Source organism: Hyperolius riggenbachi, chromosome 3 (genome assembly GCF_040937935.1).
Source record: "Hyperolius riggenbachi isolate aHypRig1 chromosome 3, aHypRig1.pri, whole genome shotgun sequence".
In the NCBI taxonomy this organism is placed as follows: domain Eukaryota; kingdom Metazoa; phylum Chordata; class Amphibia; order Anura; family Hyperoliidae; genus Hyperolius; species Hyperolius riggenbachi.
The window spans coordinates 145,867,530-145,882,656 of NC_090648.1; the positions used below are offsets into that span (position 1 = coordinate 145,867,530).

At 43.7% G+C, this 15,127-nt stretch overlaps 1 protein-coding gene across 6 annotated transcripts in view; it reads left to right on the forward strand.

Annotated features, from left to right (window-relative positions):
* The window catches only part of KIF23 (kinesin family member 23), a 54,998-nt gene that overhangs the window by 24,966 nt on the left and 14,905 nt on the right, over positions 1 to 15,127 (forward strand). For 4 of the 6 annotated variants that reach the window (XM_068275067.1, XM_068275070.1, XM_068275064.1 and 1 more), the window contains exons 4-18: positions 2,065 to 2,170; positions 2,257 to 2,393; positions 4,203 to 4,318; positions 4,406 to 4,576; positions 4,865 to 4,897; positions 5,130 to 5,242; positions 5,454 to 5,575; positions 7,275 to 7,377; positions 8,323 to 8,402; positions 9,619 to 9,738; positions 9,828 to 9,987; positions 11,233 to 11,400; positions 12,663 to 12,820; positions 12,908 to 13,081; positions 14,556 to 14,738. In XM_068275067.1, coding sequence (XP_068131168.1) covers positions 2,065 to 2,170; positions 2,257 to 2,393; positions 4,203 to 4,318; positions 4,406 to 4,576; positions 4,865 to 4,897; positions 5,130 to 5,242; positions 5,454 to 5,575; positions 7,275 to 7,377; positions 8,323 to 8,402; positions 9,619 to 9,738; positions 9,828 to 9,987; positions 11,233 to 11,400; positions 12,663 to 12,820; positions 12,908 to 13,081; positions 14,556 to 14,738 — 1,944 coding nt within the window. The remainder of the gene's footprint in view (positions 1 to 2,064; positions 2,171 to 2,256; positions 2,394 to 4,202; positions 4,319 to 4,405; positions 4,577 to 4,864; positions 4,898 to 5,129; positions 5,243 to 5,453; positions 5,576 to 7,274; positions 7,378 to 8,322; positions 8,403 to 9,618; positions 9,739 to 9,827; positions 9,988 to 11,232; positions 11,401 to 12,662; positions 12,821 to 12,907; positions 13,082 to 14,555; positions 14,739 to 15,127) is intronic. The other 2 variants (XM_068275068.1, XM_068275065.1) reach the window with 1 other exon arrangement.

Below are 15,127 nucleotides of genomic sequence, written 5' to 3' on the forward strand. Positions count from 1 at the left end.
TGCCGTTTTTCAGAGCGGTTTGCGTTTTTTCCTATACTTAACATTGAGGACAGAAACGCATCTGCAATCCAAAATCTGCAGCACCCCGGGAGTATGCGTTTCTGCAAAACGCCTCCCGCTCTGGTGTGCACCAGTCCATTGAAATACATTACCCTAGCGGATCCGCACCCGCAAGCAGATCGCAAACCGCAGCAGAACCGCTCTGGTGTGCACTAGGCCGAAGTGACAGCAACATAGGAGAAAATTAATTTATGGCTCATTTTACTCTGGAAGAAACGTACTTCTTATTTGTATATGTTTACATGTATTTTAAATTTTAAGATTTTCGCGACAGAGGTCCTTTAAACTGTCCAGACGCTCCATCACTTGCCTCTGTTTACTTTGATTCAAATTATATGCCTTCTATGCCTCCTCACCTCTTACAGTCCTTCATTTACACCATCTCAAATTTATTCTCTACCACCCATTTATCCTACAATCTCTAGTACCTGCCAGCGCTACCTATTTCCAGCCTGTGCTGTGCCCAAGGGCACATATTTGCTGCTTGTTTCTTGTTGGTCATTAGTTACCAATAAGGCGCCCCAGCAAGCTTTTACTGGGGCTCCCATTTGTATTGCGGCTCTTGTCAGCAATGGCGACCTGAGCGGCAGCAACCACCACAGATGAAGGAAGGAGGTGACTGAAAAGACAGAAGAACAGTTGTGATAACAAGCCTTGAGGGAACAGGCACCGTTTCCATAGGCTTGCATTCTTTCCGTCAGTATCCGCAGAGTATGCCTTATCAGGAAAAAATCAGCAGATCAGGACTTTGTATTTCATTTAACACAGCGGATCTGTTAAAAATAGCTTGTGCTTCCACTTGCTATTTTTAACATTGGATCCGTTGACCTATCCATTGCTGCCTTACCAAAATCATACCGAATGTACAAGTGTGAACGGAGCATTACTTTTTTGAGGCAGCAGAGATCAGTATTAGATTGTTGCTAATTGTTCAAGACCAGTGCACGAAGATTGAAACCGTTGTTCAGCAGGAATCCGGAGCGACCAAGTAGGTTTCAGCTGTTAAATGAAAACAAGGATTGTTTGTTTTTTACACATCTGCCCCATTGTGTTTAACCGCTTTAGGACTGCGGTAAGTAGAATCTACACTGCATCTGTGGCTCTCCAACTCTGATGCTGGTCCTGGAGGAAATGAAATCTGCTGTCACATGACAGGCGAGCTTCCTCCGATCGGTTAGGAGCCATTTCCATTGGCTCCTGATCACTGTGACCGGAGGTATCCTTCCTAAATGAGTTAAACCGGGACTGATATGTATGGTTGTTTTTTTGTTTTTTTTTTCTCCCCCCTCAGGATAAATCATACCTGTGAAATTATAAACTCAAATTTAAAAGGAATGTCCAAGCAAAATAAAAAATGAGTTTCACTTACCTGGGGCTTCTACCAGCCCCATGCAGCCATCCTGTGCCCTTGTAGTTACTCACTGCTGCTCCAGTCCCCCGCTGGCAGCATGCCGACCTCAGAGGTCGGCGGGACGCATTGCGTACATTTTTACGCATTCCCGCTAGTGCAGGAACATTAACACATACATTTTTACGCGTTACTGGTTCAATGCTGAAATGTTTACGCATTGAACCAGTAACGCGTAAAAATGTATGTGTTAATGTTCCTGCACTAGCGGGAATGCGTAAAAATGTACGCAATGCGGCCCACCGACCCCAAGGTCGGCAAGCTGCCAGCGGGGGACTGGAGCAGCAGTGAGTGACTACGAGGGCACAGGATGGCTGCATGGGGCTGGTAGAAGCCCCAGGTAAGTGAAACTCATTTTTTTTATTTTGCTTGAACCTTCCCTTTAAAAGAAAAATATTGAAAGTTTGTGATGGCATGTAATTATTGCCTTCCAGCCAAATGTTGTTTGGGTACAAGCCTATTTGATACTGAGCCTATTTAGGAAGCTAACATCTGTAATCCTATACCATACATGTCAGACTCTGGCCCACGAGCCAAATCTCCTGTAAGTATTTTCTTAGGAAGTTAACCAGGTTTTGTTTCTCTGCCTCTTACAGACTCAATATACTTTTAAGCAAGTTTTTGGGACACAGGTGACTCAAAAATATCTCTTTGATGTTGTTGCTAAGCCCCTGGTGGAAGACCTTATTCGTGGTAAAAATGGTATGTTATTGGATCTTTTTTTTAAATTATGTTTTCGTGCTTGCTGAATGTAGACCTCTTCCTACATCATCTGTCTTGTTTTACAGGCCTCCTATTTACATATGGTGTAACAGGCAGTGGGAAAACTTACACAATGACGGGAGCACCTGGAGAAGGAGGGCTGTTGCCTCGCTGTCTCAGCATGATTTTTAACAGCATATGCAAGTACCAAGCTGCTAGATATGTAAGTGTTCAGTAGGCACAGTCTTGTGATTCAATGCAAATGTTGGACATGGTGTATAAACTGAATACTATATGCTGGCTTCGTACCAGCATATAGTATGTATGTGTTTCTATGTGCAAACACATACATAGTGCAGAAAGAGCCACTGTAAGTTGGAGTGCAGCTGAACTGTTGTCAGCTCTTGGACTAAATCCACATTGTTTTAAAACTTGGCTGATGAAATGTAATTTGATATATGAAATGTTGTTACTGTTGATAAAATGTTATCAGGATTATACAGATGTATTCTGAATCTAGCAGGGAATGTAAGGCAGAGGTCTACTCTATGCCGTAGGGCCTAATTCCAAAGAACGAATAATAGAGGAAGACTCCATTATTTTCCCTGCAAGTTTAACTGCATGTCGCAGTCACATATCCAGTGTTCATTGACCTGGGCCCCCTAAGTCATTTCTAAGCGCTTGTGATTTGAAAAGCTCTTGCTAATGTAATGCTATGTGTGCGATAGGATTTTATTTAAAAAATCACCCATAGCATTGCATTAGCAAAAGCTTTTCAAATCACAAGCGCTTACAAAAGGCTGCTAGTGGGTTTGAGCCCTAAGGCCTGGCAGGTGTTGTGGGGGCTTGTACCCTATCTCCAAATAAGCCCCTGCCCAGTATTTTGCATTCCTCCTGAGTATTAGATGATCAGATAAGTGGCTAATAAAATCCTTGTTATTGATCAGATAAGTTGGACCTTTTTGGAGGTTTTTTTTTAATGTGTGTTTTTTGTATCTCCTGAACTGACTGAGCTGCATAATTTTAGACCCAAACTTTAACCGTGCACTCCTTTTTGTTAGCAGTAGGCTAATAGGCCCTATTGCCAATAGGGTGGTGCGTCTGCTTTCTAGCTAGTAGTTTGTTGCCAAAAGTGGATACCATATTATACGGTAGTTTAAAATGGCTGAGCTTTTTCCATACTGAAATGGGTTTCTTTCATTCATGTATAAAATAAGTAAATAAAAAATGGCAAACTATTAGTATGCTAATACTATTCTACTTGGAGTTAAGTCATGAAAACAATCGTCCTATTTGTGAAGAATAAACATACATATATCCAGGCACATCGCCTCTAGTTAGGACATTAAATGTTTGTCAGCATGCAGACAGCTTATGCTGGTGTATGCGCATGGTGCACATGGACACATAACGTTAGCTCCCTTGTGCGATTGGTAAGATGCACTGTCTTTCCCAGGAGAGGAAGTTAGGATGTGTGCTCCTAATCCATTGATAGGTTTGATGCAATGAATGTGTTTGCATGTCTGCACTATGCATGTTACAGGGCCAGAGTTAGGACACCTATGTTTACCTGGGTACTTCTACGCAGTATAGGTGACTAAGCATAAGAATGCATTCTTCTGTGAACTAAAACCCTGGCTTTTAATTTAGCTGTAGGGATAACAGTTGTGCCTGGATGAGTAAATCTGTGAATGCCTTTGTTTAAACATTTGCATGTGAGTGTGCGAAGGGTTAATTGATTTTTCCTGTTTCTAGCCACACCCCCTTCAGCACCTCCCTTTCCCTAATAATTTATTTAATGTCCTAACTAGAGGCGATGTGCCTGGATATATGTATGTTTATTCTTATCATTGACCCCTGTGGCTAGGGTCCAATTCGGTGCACTCCCCCCTTCCCCTGTATGTTTGTCAGCATGCAGACAGCTTATGCTGAGTGTGCGAAGGGTTAATTGATTTTTGCTATTTGTGAAGAAAACTAAAACAAAAAAGTAGTTGTTCTTAAAACCCACCTTTTACAATTGTATATTTTTTAGATTTTTAAATCTGATGATAAAAATGGCATAGAGGTGCAGAGTGAAATGGAGGCACTGCTGGAACGTCAGAAGAGAGAGGTCCAGCCACAGATTATCACCAGGACGCCTCTGGGCAGGTATGTATAGAAAGGTTCTCTGTGAACTCCTCTGCTTATGTGTACTGTTCTCTCTGAAGGCCTCACTGCTTACATATTGTCTTCCAGGCAGAAGGTGGAACCTGAGTTTGCAGATATGATTAACATTGAAGACAGCGGCAACATCGAGGAGGTTGACGAGGACAGTGTCTACAGCGTCTTTGTGTCCTACATTGAAATTTACAATAATTATATTTATGATCTTTTGGAAGAAGTTCCTATAGATCCCATCAAACCAAAGTGAGTGAAATTCTTGAATGCAGTGTCTGAAATGCTGCAGGCTTTCATACAAAGCACTGTCTAAAGTGGTCTTTCATAAACTGCTACCTGAACCTGACTACCTGTTCATAGTGCTTTCTGATCTTTGATATCTGTGCTTGTGGTGTTTTGCATTGCTGTGTTTTTCAGAGAGCTCGTTCAATGACCAATCTTTCTCAGAGCAATTGGTGACCTTGTCTGCTCAATGCAGTTTTTTTTCTTATTAAATAATGCAACATAGGAATTGTAACTTGTTGCTATTCCTTGCAGGTGGAACACACCGGTAAAGAATGCAGAATTTATGTATGTTTATCTTGCATACCTTTTGCCTTATTGCTCAGCTAGCTGCCTGACTCCCAAGTTATGTAGATCAAGCTAACCATCATCCTTGTCCTACTCTCCTGTGTCTGATCATTACATAATTGCGTAGTCCTGCATGCTCTCCTTTCTTGCTTGTTAAGCTATCACTGCAAGCATATATGTGCCTCTTTATGTTGTCGCCAAATGTCCTCACCTAATCCATGATGTGTTTTAGACCACCACAGTCTAAGATCTTGCGGGAAGACGCGTACCACAACATGTATGTAGCTGGGTGCACAGAGGTAGAAGTCAGAACCACAGAAGAGGCATTTGATGTATTCTGGAAAGGTGAGATTCAATTTAAGGTCTCATTTCTGAAAGATGTTAGCTGCTGTTGTAGGTAGGAGCTGTGATAAACCAACTGAGTTCTTGTTCAGAACCATATTTATATTCCCAGAGATTGCTTGATCAAGTGTTAAATTGTGTTTATATGTAAAGTCAATATCCTGCTGTTTGCACAATTTCTATAAGATCTGCCGATGTCGTAATTGTTTCTTAGGTCAAAAGAGGAGAAGGATTGCAAACACTCAGCTGAACCGCGAGTCTAGCCGCTCCCACAGTGTCTTCATGATAAAGTTAGCACAGGCCCCACTTGATGCCGATGGAGCTAGTGTGCTGCAGGTAATCATTTTATGTTATTGTATAACAGAGGTCAGCACACACTATAGTTGGCTTTGCATAAATATGCACACATAAGGAACAGGCTGCACTGTGAAATGCCAGTATCTTAAGGCTAGGTCCATACTATGCTGCACTGGCAACCTGTATGTTCACAGTAGATGCCTATGTGCCATCAACTGTGTCCATTCTTGTAATCGTTGTCTTAATTCGGTCCCCCTGATCAACTCTGCCCACATTTTTGCCCGAAATCTGTGACTTGCACTGGACGAAAGATATCACTCAGTCAGGAGCAGGATTATATTTCGGTATAATCATCCTGCAAAGTGTTCGCAGCGGAGCTCACATATGCTCTGGTGCATTTCTTCTCCAGAATAGAGGCCCAGGATGTATGTGGTCACTTAAATGATACCCGAAGTGACGTGTGACATGATGATAGACGTGTATGTACAGTGCCTAGCACACAAATAAGTATGCTGTGTTCCTTTTTTTTTTCTTTCTCTGCCTAAAAGAGTTAAATATCAGGTATGTAAGTGGCTGACTCAGTCCTGACTCAGACAGGAAGTGACTACAGTGTGACTCTCATTGATTAGAGATTTCCTGTTTTATCTCTTTCCTGCTCTCAGAAGCCATTTTCTGCTAAGAAAGTGTTTTAGGGCTCGTTTCCACTATCGCGAATCTGCATGCGTCCAACGCATGCAGATTCGCACATGTAATGCAAGTGGATGGGCCTGTTTCCACTGTAGCGTTGTTGAGGTGCGTTTTTTTTCAGCGGTCAAAAAACGCACAAAAGAGCCAACGAATTTGCCTGCGAGTGGAATGCATGCGAATCGCCGCTAATGTATTTAATAGTAAAAACGCATGCGTTTGTTACATGCGTTTTTACCCGCGATTTTGCGTGCGATTTCGCACCTTTTTCAATTTTATTTTGCCCTGGCAGTGTCATGGTTAATTTCGCATGGCACCCTGCCATGCGAAATCGCGGGTAAAAACGCATGCGGAAACGCATCCGCATGCGTTTTTACAAAGCGTCGGAATGCCGGCGAAATCGCGTCGCAACAGTGGAAACAAGCCCTTATAGTTGGAATTTGTTAGCAGCGAGGGTCACACTATAGTCATTTCCTGTCTGAGTCAGGACTGAGTCAGCAACTTACATACCTGATATTTAACTATTTCAGACAGAAAGAAATAAAGGAACACAGCATAGTTATCTGTGTGCTAGGCACTGTATATACACGTCTCTCATCATGTCACATGTCACTTTGGGTATCCTTTAAGGTACGTGCCACTGAATCTCTGGTGTTCAGCCTCTAGTATTTGTCACAGGCGATGGTAAGAAGAGAGGGAGAGGGTCAGTCTGTGTGACGATGGAGAAAAGACATGCCCCACTGGACACGTGAGCGTAAGCTCTGCTGCCAACACACTTCATGGTCTGGAAAGGGGAAACCAGGGGGCCCAGCAAGCATTGCGCAGCTCTAATATATGTACAATGTGTGTAAAGATTCAAGCCCTCTCAGATCAAAGGCTCACTCTAGTGACCTCCTTTTAGTCTTCGTAGTATGTTACGGCTTTCAGTTTGCAAATCGAGCTTGGCCATTTACTTTCATCACATTGTGAGAAATGCAGTTTTCTATCTGAATGGTATCTCACACACGGTTAACTTCAGAGGCCTGACCAAGGTTTTTTGTTTTTGCTTGTATAGGATAAGGAGCAGATTACTGTGAGTCAGCTCTCTCTTGTGGACTTGGCTGGAAGTGAAAGAACCAATCGCACAAAGGCAGAGGGAAACCGACTGCGAGAAGCAGGTAAGGTCAATGATCCAGTGTCTTTTCCTGTGCTTATCCACGCCACCGATGCTCACCGGGACCATCTTTGTGACTGTGCTCCTGTCTGTGTACGAGTGCAGCCACGCTGCTCAGCCTCAAGTATGGCCTGCGCAGGTTCAAGAGGGAGCACAGCTTCAAAAAACATAGTCGACAAGCCTTTGTCAAATATGTTCTGAGGGTTTCAGCTCTGGATAGGTAGGGTTGAGGAGGAGGGGGGAAGTTTCTGGACTATCCAGAGGCCTCCCAGTACTGAAATATTCATTTTTGTTTTGTTTGATGCGCAAAATGTCCATCAGGCCCTTTGTCCCTGAATTTTCTGCCATCTTATTGCACTGATGTAAATCCTGCATAGACACCCCCCAAATAAAGCTCGGTTTTCATAGCATTGCTAACTTCCACTCAAATCTATGGATACCCTTAAAGAAATGGGCAAATAAAAATATGTGGATTTTATCCACAGTAGAAAATGTTGTTTTAAAACTATAATGGCCAGGAAAATGAGAAATGATTTTTTTTTTTTATTCCTGTTAAAATGCATTTGGCATAAAATAATTCTTAGCAAAATGTACCACCCTAAGAAAGCCTAATTGGTGGTGAAAAAAACAAGATATAGATCATTTAGGTGTGATAAGTAGTGATAAAATTATTGGCGAATGAATGGAAGGAGCGCTGACAGGGCAAATTTGTTTCTGTCCTAGAGGTTAAAACACCTGCGGGCTGAAGTGGTTAAGTACTGTTCTGTGCAAGGGTACATGGAAGCCAGAAGTGGAGAGGAAATGTTTTTTGGAAGGTGTTTTGATAGAACACTAAAGCACTGGTACCTCTAATAGATTATTGCTGTCTGGATCCACAGATCCAGACAGCATTACATCTTAAATGTAAAAGTACATGTAAGATTTGTAATTAGATGTTGTATTTTTACAGGCAACATTAACCAGTCCTTGATGACCTTACGGACATGCATAGAAATTCTGCGAGAGAATCAGATGTGTGGCACAAACAAGGTAATGATCTATGGCAAGTCTCGCTGCTCCTTCCCCATGCAGTTGATATAAATATTACACTGCTTAAGTAGTCTTCAGCCCCGCGTTTATTTTTTAATATGCGTTTTTTTATTAGATATTGTATTGGTTTAAAGCATGCAAATTTAGTTGTGCCCTTTTAAAGGAATTAGAAGGGGAACCCTCTTCTGTGCTGCTTTCAGTGGAATCTGTTTTAGGCTACTTTCCCACCAGGACGTGGCGTTTTAGGGGACGTTATAGCCGCATAACGTGCCCCTAACGCAATGCCTGTTGGTGTTGGATGTGGACGTCAGAGCGAGCTGATTTGTGCAGCGCACTCTGGCGTCCGTGATGCCTTGATGCGTACTATTGGATGCATGCGGCATCATGTGGTCCCGCCAGCCAATCGCCGCACAGAGCGGCCGCTCCAGGAAGTAAACACTGCACACGGCACAAAGTGCAGTGAATATTAATTAGCCATGTGCCTGGCCGCTCACCCCTCCTCCCCAACATTACTGAGCATGTGCAAGCAGTCTTAACGCGGCTTAGCCGTGTATAAAGTACTGCATGCAGTACGTTGTCTTGACGTGCAGCTTTACAATGTAACGCAACGTGGGCACTGTGAACAGCCCATTGATTTTTCATTACTGTGCGGTGAGGTGCGTTACAGGCTGCTCTAACATGCGCCTGTAACGTCTCACTGTGAAAGCAGCCTTATAAGAGAAAATATCAGGGTATCAGGGAATGTAAGATAATACTTCAGTTCAATACTGTCTGATCCTGCAAGCGATTGGTCCCTGATCTGAAATTGATAGTAGAGCTCAGTGAACCATTCAAAGTAGCCAGTGTAGTAGCATTGGATGAACACTGTACAACAATCCATTCCCTTGTGTGGCGGATATGTTGTGGTATAACTGCGGGCGGCATGGTATCTCTCTGCATGCAGTGTGTTACTGAAAAACGTACAAAGTAACAGTAGAAGTGAAGCATATTTTCATTGAACTGTATGCTTCACTTACCAGCCATAACACACAGGTACAGTGCCGCTGTCCTTAACGTTGTGCTCCTGCTGTCACTGGGAACACAATGCAACTGATCACTGAACAGGGCCTTATAGTTCTAGTGGTACTGCAGGTATGAGTAAGCCTTTCTGATTTTTAAAGTGTTTATGGTTATTCTCCTTCATGTGTTTTGATTTAATGTTGTTAAATATTTCTAGATGGTGCCTTATCGAGACTCTAAATTAACTCACCTATTCAAGAACTATTTTGATGGAGAAGGGAAAGTCAGAATGATTGTTTGTGTTAATCCCAAGGCTGATGATCACGAGGAAAGCCTGGTATGTATGAATAGCTACAGAGCAAGCGTTAGAACAATCCTGCCCTGATGACTGTTACTTTAATCTTTTCTTCAAAACCTTCCTTACAGCAAGTTATGCGGTTTGCAGAAATGACGCAAGAAGTCGAGGTTGCCAGACCTGTAGACAAACCAATTTGCGGACTTACCCCTGGACGCCGCTACAGGAACCAGGCATTTAAGGATGAGCTTACTCGTAGACTGGAGGAGCGTGGAGGTGCTCTTAATGGAGGCAAGTACATTGTGTGTGGGATTATGGGCTTGATGCAGGAACTTGTGATTTTGCTGTGCACAGACATCGCACCGCAATATTACCCTTACTACTGGCACTGTGTACAGAGTTGTGCTAATAGTGCAATCCGCGGTACTTGACTAGTGTGATCGTTGCTAAGGTAACGTGCACTAATAGTAATGGAATTTAATAACATGCATTACCATAGCTGTGCTGTGTACCGTTCGTGCATGGCAATATTATTGCATGTCCGTGCATCAACCCCTATGCGTTATAGCACAAATGACATTAATGTGTAAAACCCTTTCTCTTTCATATTGGAGACCCTGCAATGAGGCATATGATGCCATAGTTTTTTCTTTTTAACCTCTTGAGCACTGCAGTGTTAAACCCCCTAAAGACCAGGCCATTTTAACTGAATTGGCCACTGCAGCTTTAAGGGCCCGCTGCAGGGCCGCACTACTCGACACACAAATGATTCTCCTCCTCCATCACTTTCCTGCCTCTGGAGGGGACTGCCGGGTGACACGGCTGTCCCCTGTACAGCGCTGCCTTAGATCGCAGCGCTGTACTGAGTAAATGGCGGTTTCGCCGTCTAGCAGACTGAAGGTGGAGCTCTCTGCCTACCAAGCGGATATTAGCACGCGCGATCTGCAAAACTAGCCCAAAAGACTTTACGCCAATCGGCTTTAGGCGGTCCTTTGGCTGCCGCCGCCTCCGCCCCTCGCAGTGACGCGGTCAGCAAGCACAATGGCACATGCCTGGAAGTACTGCTGATCTTTCCAGCTTTATTAGTTGTAAAATCAGACTTCTGAAACTAGGATGCAGTTAGTGTAGTCCGGGAATCTGATATGTATACTCATTCTGGGTCAGCGCATTAGTGTTGAAGGCAGAGGATCAGTAGGGATGGTCAATGAGCTGCAAACCATTCTGAGTTGATTCAGTATTATTAAAATGTATGCACCTTTTAAACACTCTTGAGGTGGAATTCAAACTGATCCATTTCAAGCTACATAAATTTGCATAATCCTGCATCAGTTTGGAATGATTTGAATCTCTTGGGACAGCCTAGCAATTGCCATTGTTTAAAAGGAAATAAGCATAGCGGTTTCCTGATCTTTCTCTTGAAACTTTAAGAGCTGCTACAGTGATCACAGGCGAATGACAACCTCTGGTCTGTTAGTGTCCTTGCTCATTAGAATTGTAGTATTTCCATAAACTCCTGTACTTGTGGTTTCTCCCCAGATCCTGATGAACAGGCTGTGATAGATGTGCTCATTGAGAGCCTTCCTCCTATCCCGTCCTGCGAGCTGCTGGATTTCAATGATGATCAGACTCTTCCACACCTTATTGAGACACTGGAGAAACGGCGTAGAATCCGTCAGATGATGGCTGAAGAGTTCAACAAGAATGGTGAGCCTTATAATGGGAATTCACACCCCCCACTTATCTCTTGCAAAAGAACTTGTGATATTCCTAACACTTTTTATCTCATAGGGAAGAGCTTCCAAATCCTATATAATAAAAGTTGTGTCCCTGCGTCATCCTGTCCCTGTGTCTGTGTGTGTGCGCATGTGCAGCACGGACAGCCATTGGAACAGGAGGGAGAGGCCAGAGATCTGGGCGGGCGTGTGCTCACGCGGAGGAGGGGTGTGCGCGTGGTGGACGGGTGTGCGCATGCATACTGACTGGTGGCAGCGTGAAGAGACCTAGAGCCTGTTTTTAAAGGATACTCTAAGTGACATGATGAGATAGATATGTATGTACAGTGCCAAGCACACAAATAACTATGCTGTTCGTTTTTGTTTTTTTTTTCTCTGTCTGAAAGAGTTAAATATCAGGTGTGTAAGTGGCTGACCCAGACAGGAACTGACTAGAGTGTGACCCTCACTGATAAGAATTCCAACTATAAAACCCTTTCCTAGCAGAAAATGGCTTCTGAGAACAGGAAAAAGCTAACAATGGGAATTTCTTATCAGAGAGGGTCACACTGTAGTCACTTCCTGTCAGGACTGAGTCAGCCACTTACATACCTGATCTTTAACTCTTTCAGGCAGAGGAAGAAGAAAAAAAAAATCAACGTATTGATTAGGAGAAGAATAAGGTGAGGTGTATGCAACAATAAATCACCTAACAACAATTATTTATAAAAATATCAAAACTCCTTTTATTCTGAAAAAATGTATAGTGTTTCTAAAAACCAAAACCCCATATGGAGCGGCCAGAAAGAAATTAAGGATCAGAGCATAGTTCTTTGTCTGTCTCATCATGTCACATGTTTAGGCTTAGCTTAGGTCAACTAGTTTCATATAAAATGGCTGCGGCAGAGGGGAACAGTTTGCTCATTGCACATCATAGACCACATAATTTCGATGCTTCCTCCTACTGGCTTTAAAGAGGAAATTATCGGCGTAATGGAATGCAATGAGTTAACTAACCCCACTGCCACGGATGGCATGTTGTTCAGCTTCCATTTCATCACTACTCTTTATTTTTTTATTTTTGTATAATATAGTGCCAATTCTACAACTAAAGCCAATTCCTAGTTGGTTCCATGACATCTGTTCTGTTAACATCTCTAATTTTACAGTAAAGCCTTGTAACCTTAGAATATTGTCGTTTGCATTTCATCCATTTCTGTTACTTTAAAAGTGCTAAATCTTCGTTTTATACAGTTTTTTCATTCAGGGCCATGCTTCAAGACCTTAATGGTGTGGTGGCTGCAAAAGAGAACATTGCTCATGGTCGGATGTCTGAGAAGGAGAGGACCATAACCTCTCAGAAATCAGAGATTGATCGACTTGAGAAGAAAGTCAAAACACTGGAATACAAAGTGAGCATTCGGTCTGTTATAGCTTGTATGAAGCGTAGCTAATTCTCACACAGCCCTGTGACATTGTGCTGCCTTACTGTCCCTCAGATAGACATTCTGGAGAAGACCACCAATATCTATGAGGATGAAAAACGCACACTGCAGAATGATCTGGAGAACCAGAATCAGAAGCTTCAGCGGCAGTTATCAGACAAGAGACGTCTGGAGGCGCGGATTAATGGAATGGTGGCCGAGAATGCTATGAAGTGGGAGAAAGAATGCGTAAGTGTTGCAAAGACCAGATTACTGATTCATAACTAGATAGTGGAATTTCAGTGTTTTAGCTCTACAGAATCTCACATGCTGGACTTCACTGGCTCCCTTTCCTCCTGGTTGTCTGCTGTGCTACTACACTCCTTACCATTCCTGTAGAGAAGTTATTAGCAATTACAGTAAATGCTGATAATTGAAGTGATATTAGTGATTGATCACAGCAGTGCCCAGTTCCAAGATGGCCACACCAGTCCTCTGGTACTCAGCTCAGTGGTAAGGAGCAGGGTTGGCTTTCTCAGTTTATTAATTTCCTCTGCCAGGAAATTGACTTTAGGCACATTTAAAGTGGGTGATACTGCTGCACATTTTACCCCCCACCCAGGCAGCCCCCTCGGTGGCCAGATCTGTTAAAAAAAAGATTAGAAAGCAGCCTGACTCACCTTATCTCGTTCCAGCGATCAGCCTGCAGCCCAAGCCTCCGAATGCCGCTCTGCCTGCAGCCCTGTGATGCCGGTTACCGGGTCCCGGCTTGATTACGTCATCAAGCTGGGACCCGGCTATTCAGCATCACAGGGCTGCGTGCAGAGCAGGGATCGAAGGCTCGGGCTGCAGGCTGATCGCTGGAACAGGAAAAGGTGAGTCAGGCTGCTTTCTAATCCTTTTTTTCTTAACAGATCTGGCCACCGAGGGGAGAGATGAAGGATCACCGCTGTTTGCTACAGCGGAGATCGTTTATCCGCGGGGGGGGGGGGGGGTTACTAATTGGCTACAAGGGAACATTTTCCCTTTCACCAATTAGTATTGCAGCTGTTAGTGTCGGGAGGTGCGCTCTGAAGCGCACCTGTTCCTGCAAAACAGGGCTGCAAGCAGGTCAGTATATCTACGTGGCTTGGAGAGAGCCACAGCTGACGTAGATATACTGTATCAAATGACAAAGTGGTTAAGTAAACAAAAGATAACATTATCTCCACTTCAGATGTGTCCACATTTCTCTGCACTGAACTTTCCAGCCCTGTGTGTAACCCTTTGAATGCTGTTTTAGTAAAAAAAAAAAAAAAAATGCCCAATGTATATAATATGCTGTAAATAATTTTTTAGGGCAAAGAAGAAATCAGCTTACCGTGCTTGCGGCTTCTTGCAGCCCCCTGGAGTCATCCTGTACCTGCGCCATCCTTCCGAGACCTTCCGACCAGCTGTGCCTAGTCACCACGTCCCCCTGTACGGTGGCGTTCTGTGCATGTGCAGTACAAAGAAATCCATACTGCGCCTGCACAGAACGCTCCCGGTGACTAACGCTCCTAGCCTCCAACTGGCTGCAACCGGCCAGCTTGTATAGTCTTATGTGCATGCAGAAGTTCGCAGTGGGTACTTGCAGATTTGTTACCACAGATTTCCTCTCGGTAGTGTGATCTGAGTTTCTTCTTGATTATGAGTATGGTGCTTAACTTTTTGGTTCTTATGATGTTGCATTGTATTGTTACAGGAGAGGCGTGTGGCAGCCAAGCAGCTAGAGATGCAGAACAAGCTGTGGGTGAAAGATGAGAAGCTAAAGCAGCTGAAAGCCATAGTCACCGAAACAAAGGGTGACCGACCAGAAAGACCGGCCCGTGAGAGAGACCGAGAACCGAAGGTTCCCATCAGATCCATATCTCCCTCACCTGTTCCTGTATGTGTCACATGGGTATATGAGGTGTTGGGTGGTGAAGGGCTTGTGCACTCACTAATCTTATCTGGGTTGTTGACTTGCTGAAGGGGTCACACTGATCTTGATTGGTCACACATGTGTCTTTGAAACATTCATAAATGTAGCTCTGCTGCTTAAAGTTGAACTAAAAATTTGAAGTTTTCCTCTGCTCCAAAAGATTAGTCAAAACATACATTTTATGGGGGGGGAAAGCACATTTTAGTTTCTGGAAATCCTAAAGAAAAATGAAGACCTTCTGTTTCACTTTTGTGGAAGGCACTGAAAGGGTTAAGCCTAAGGGCTCGTTTCCACTAGTGCGGCGTGCGTCTCGTAGACGCACGCCGGCACTGAGCGGGTAGGCGGGATCGCAG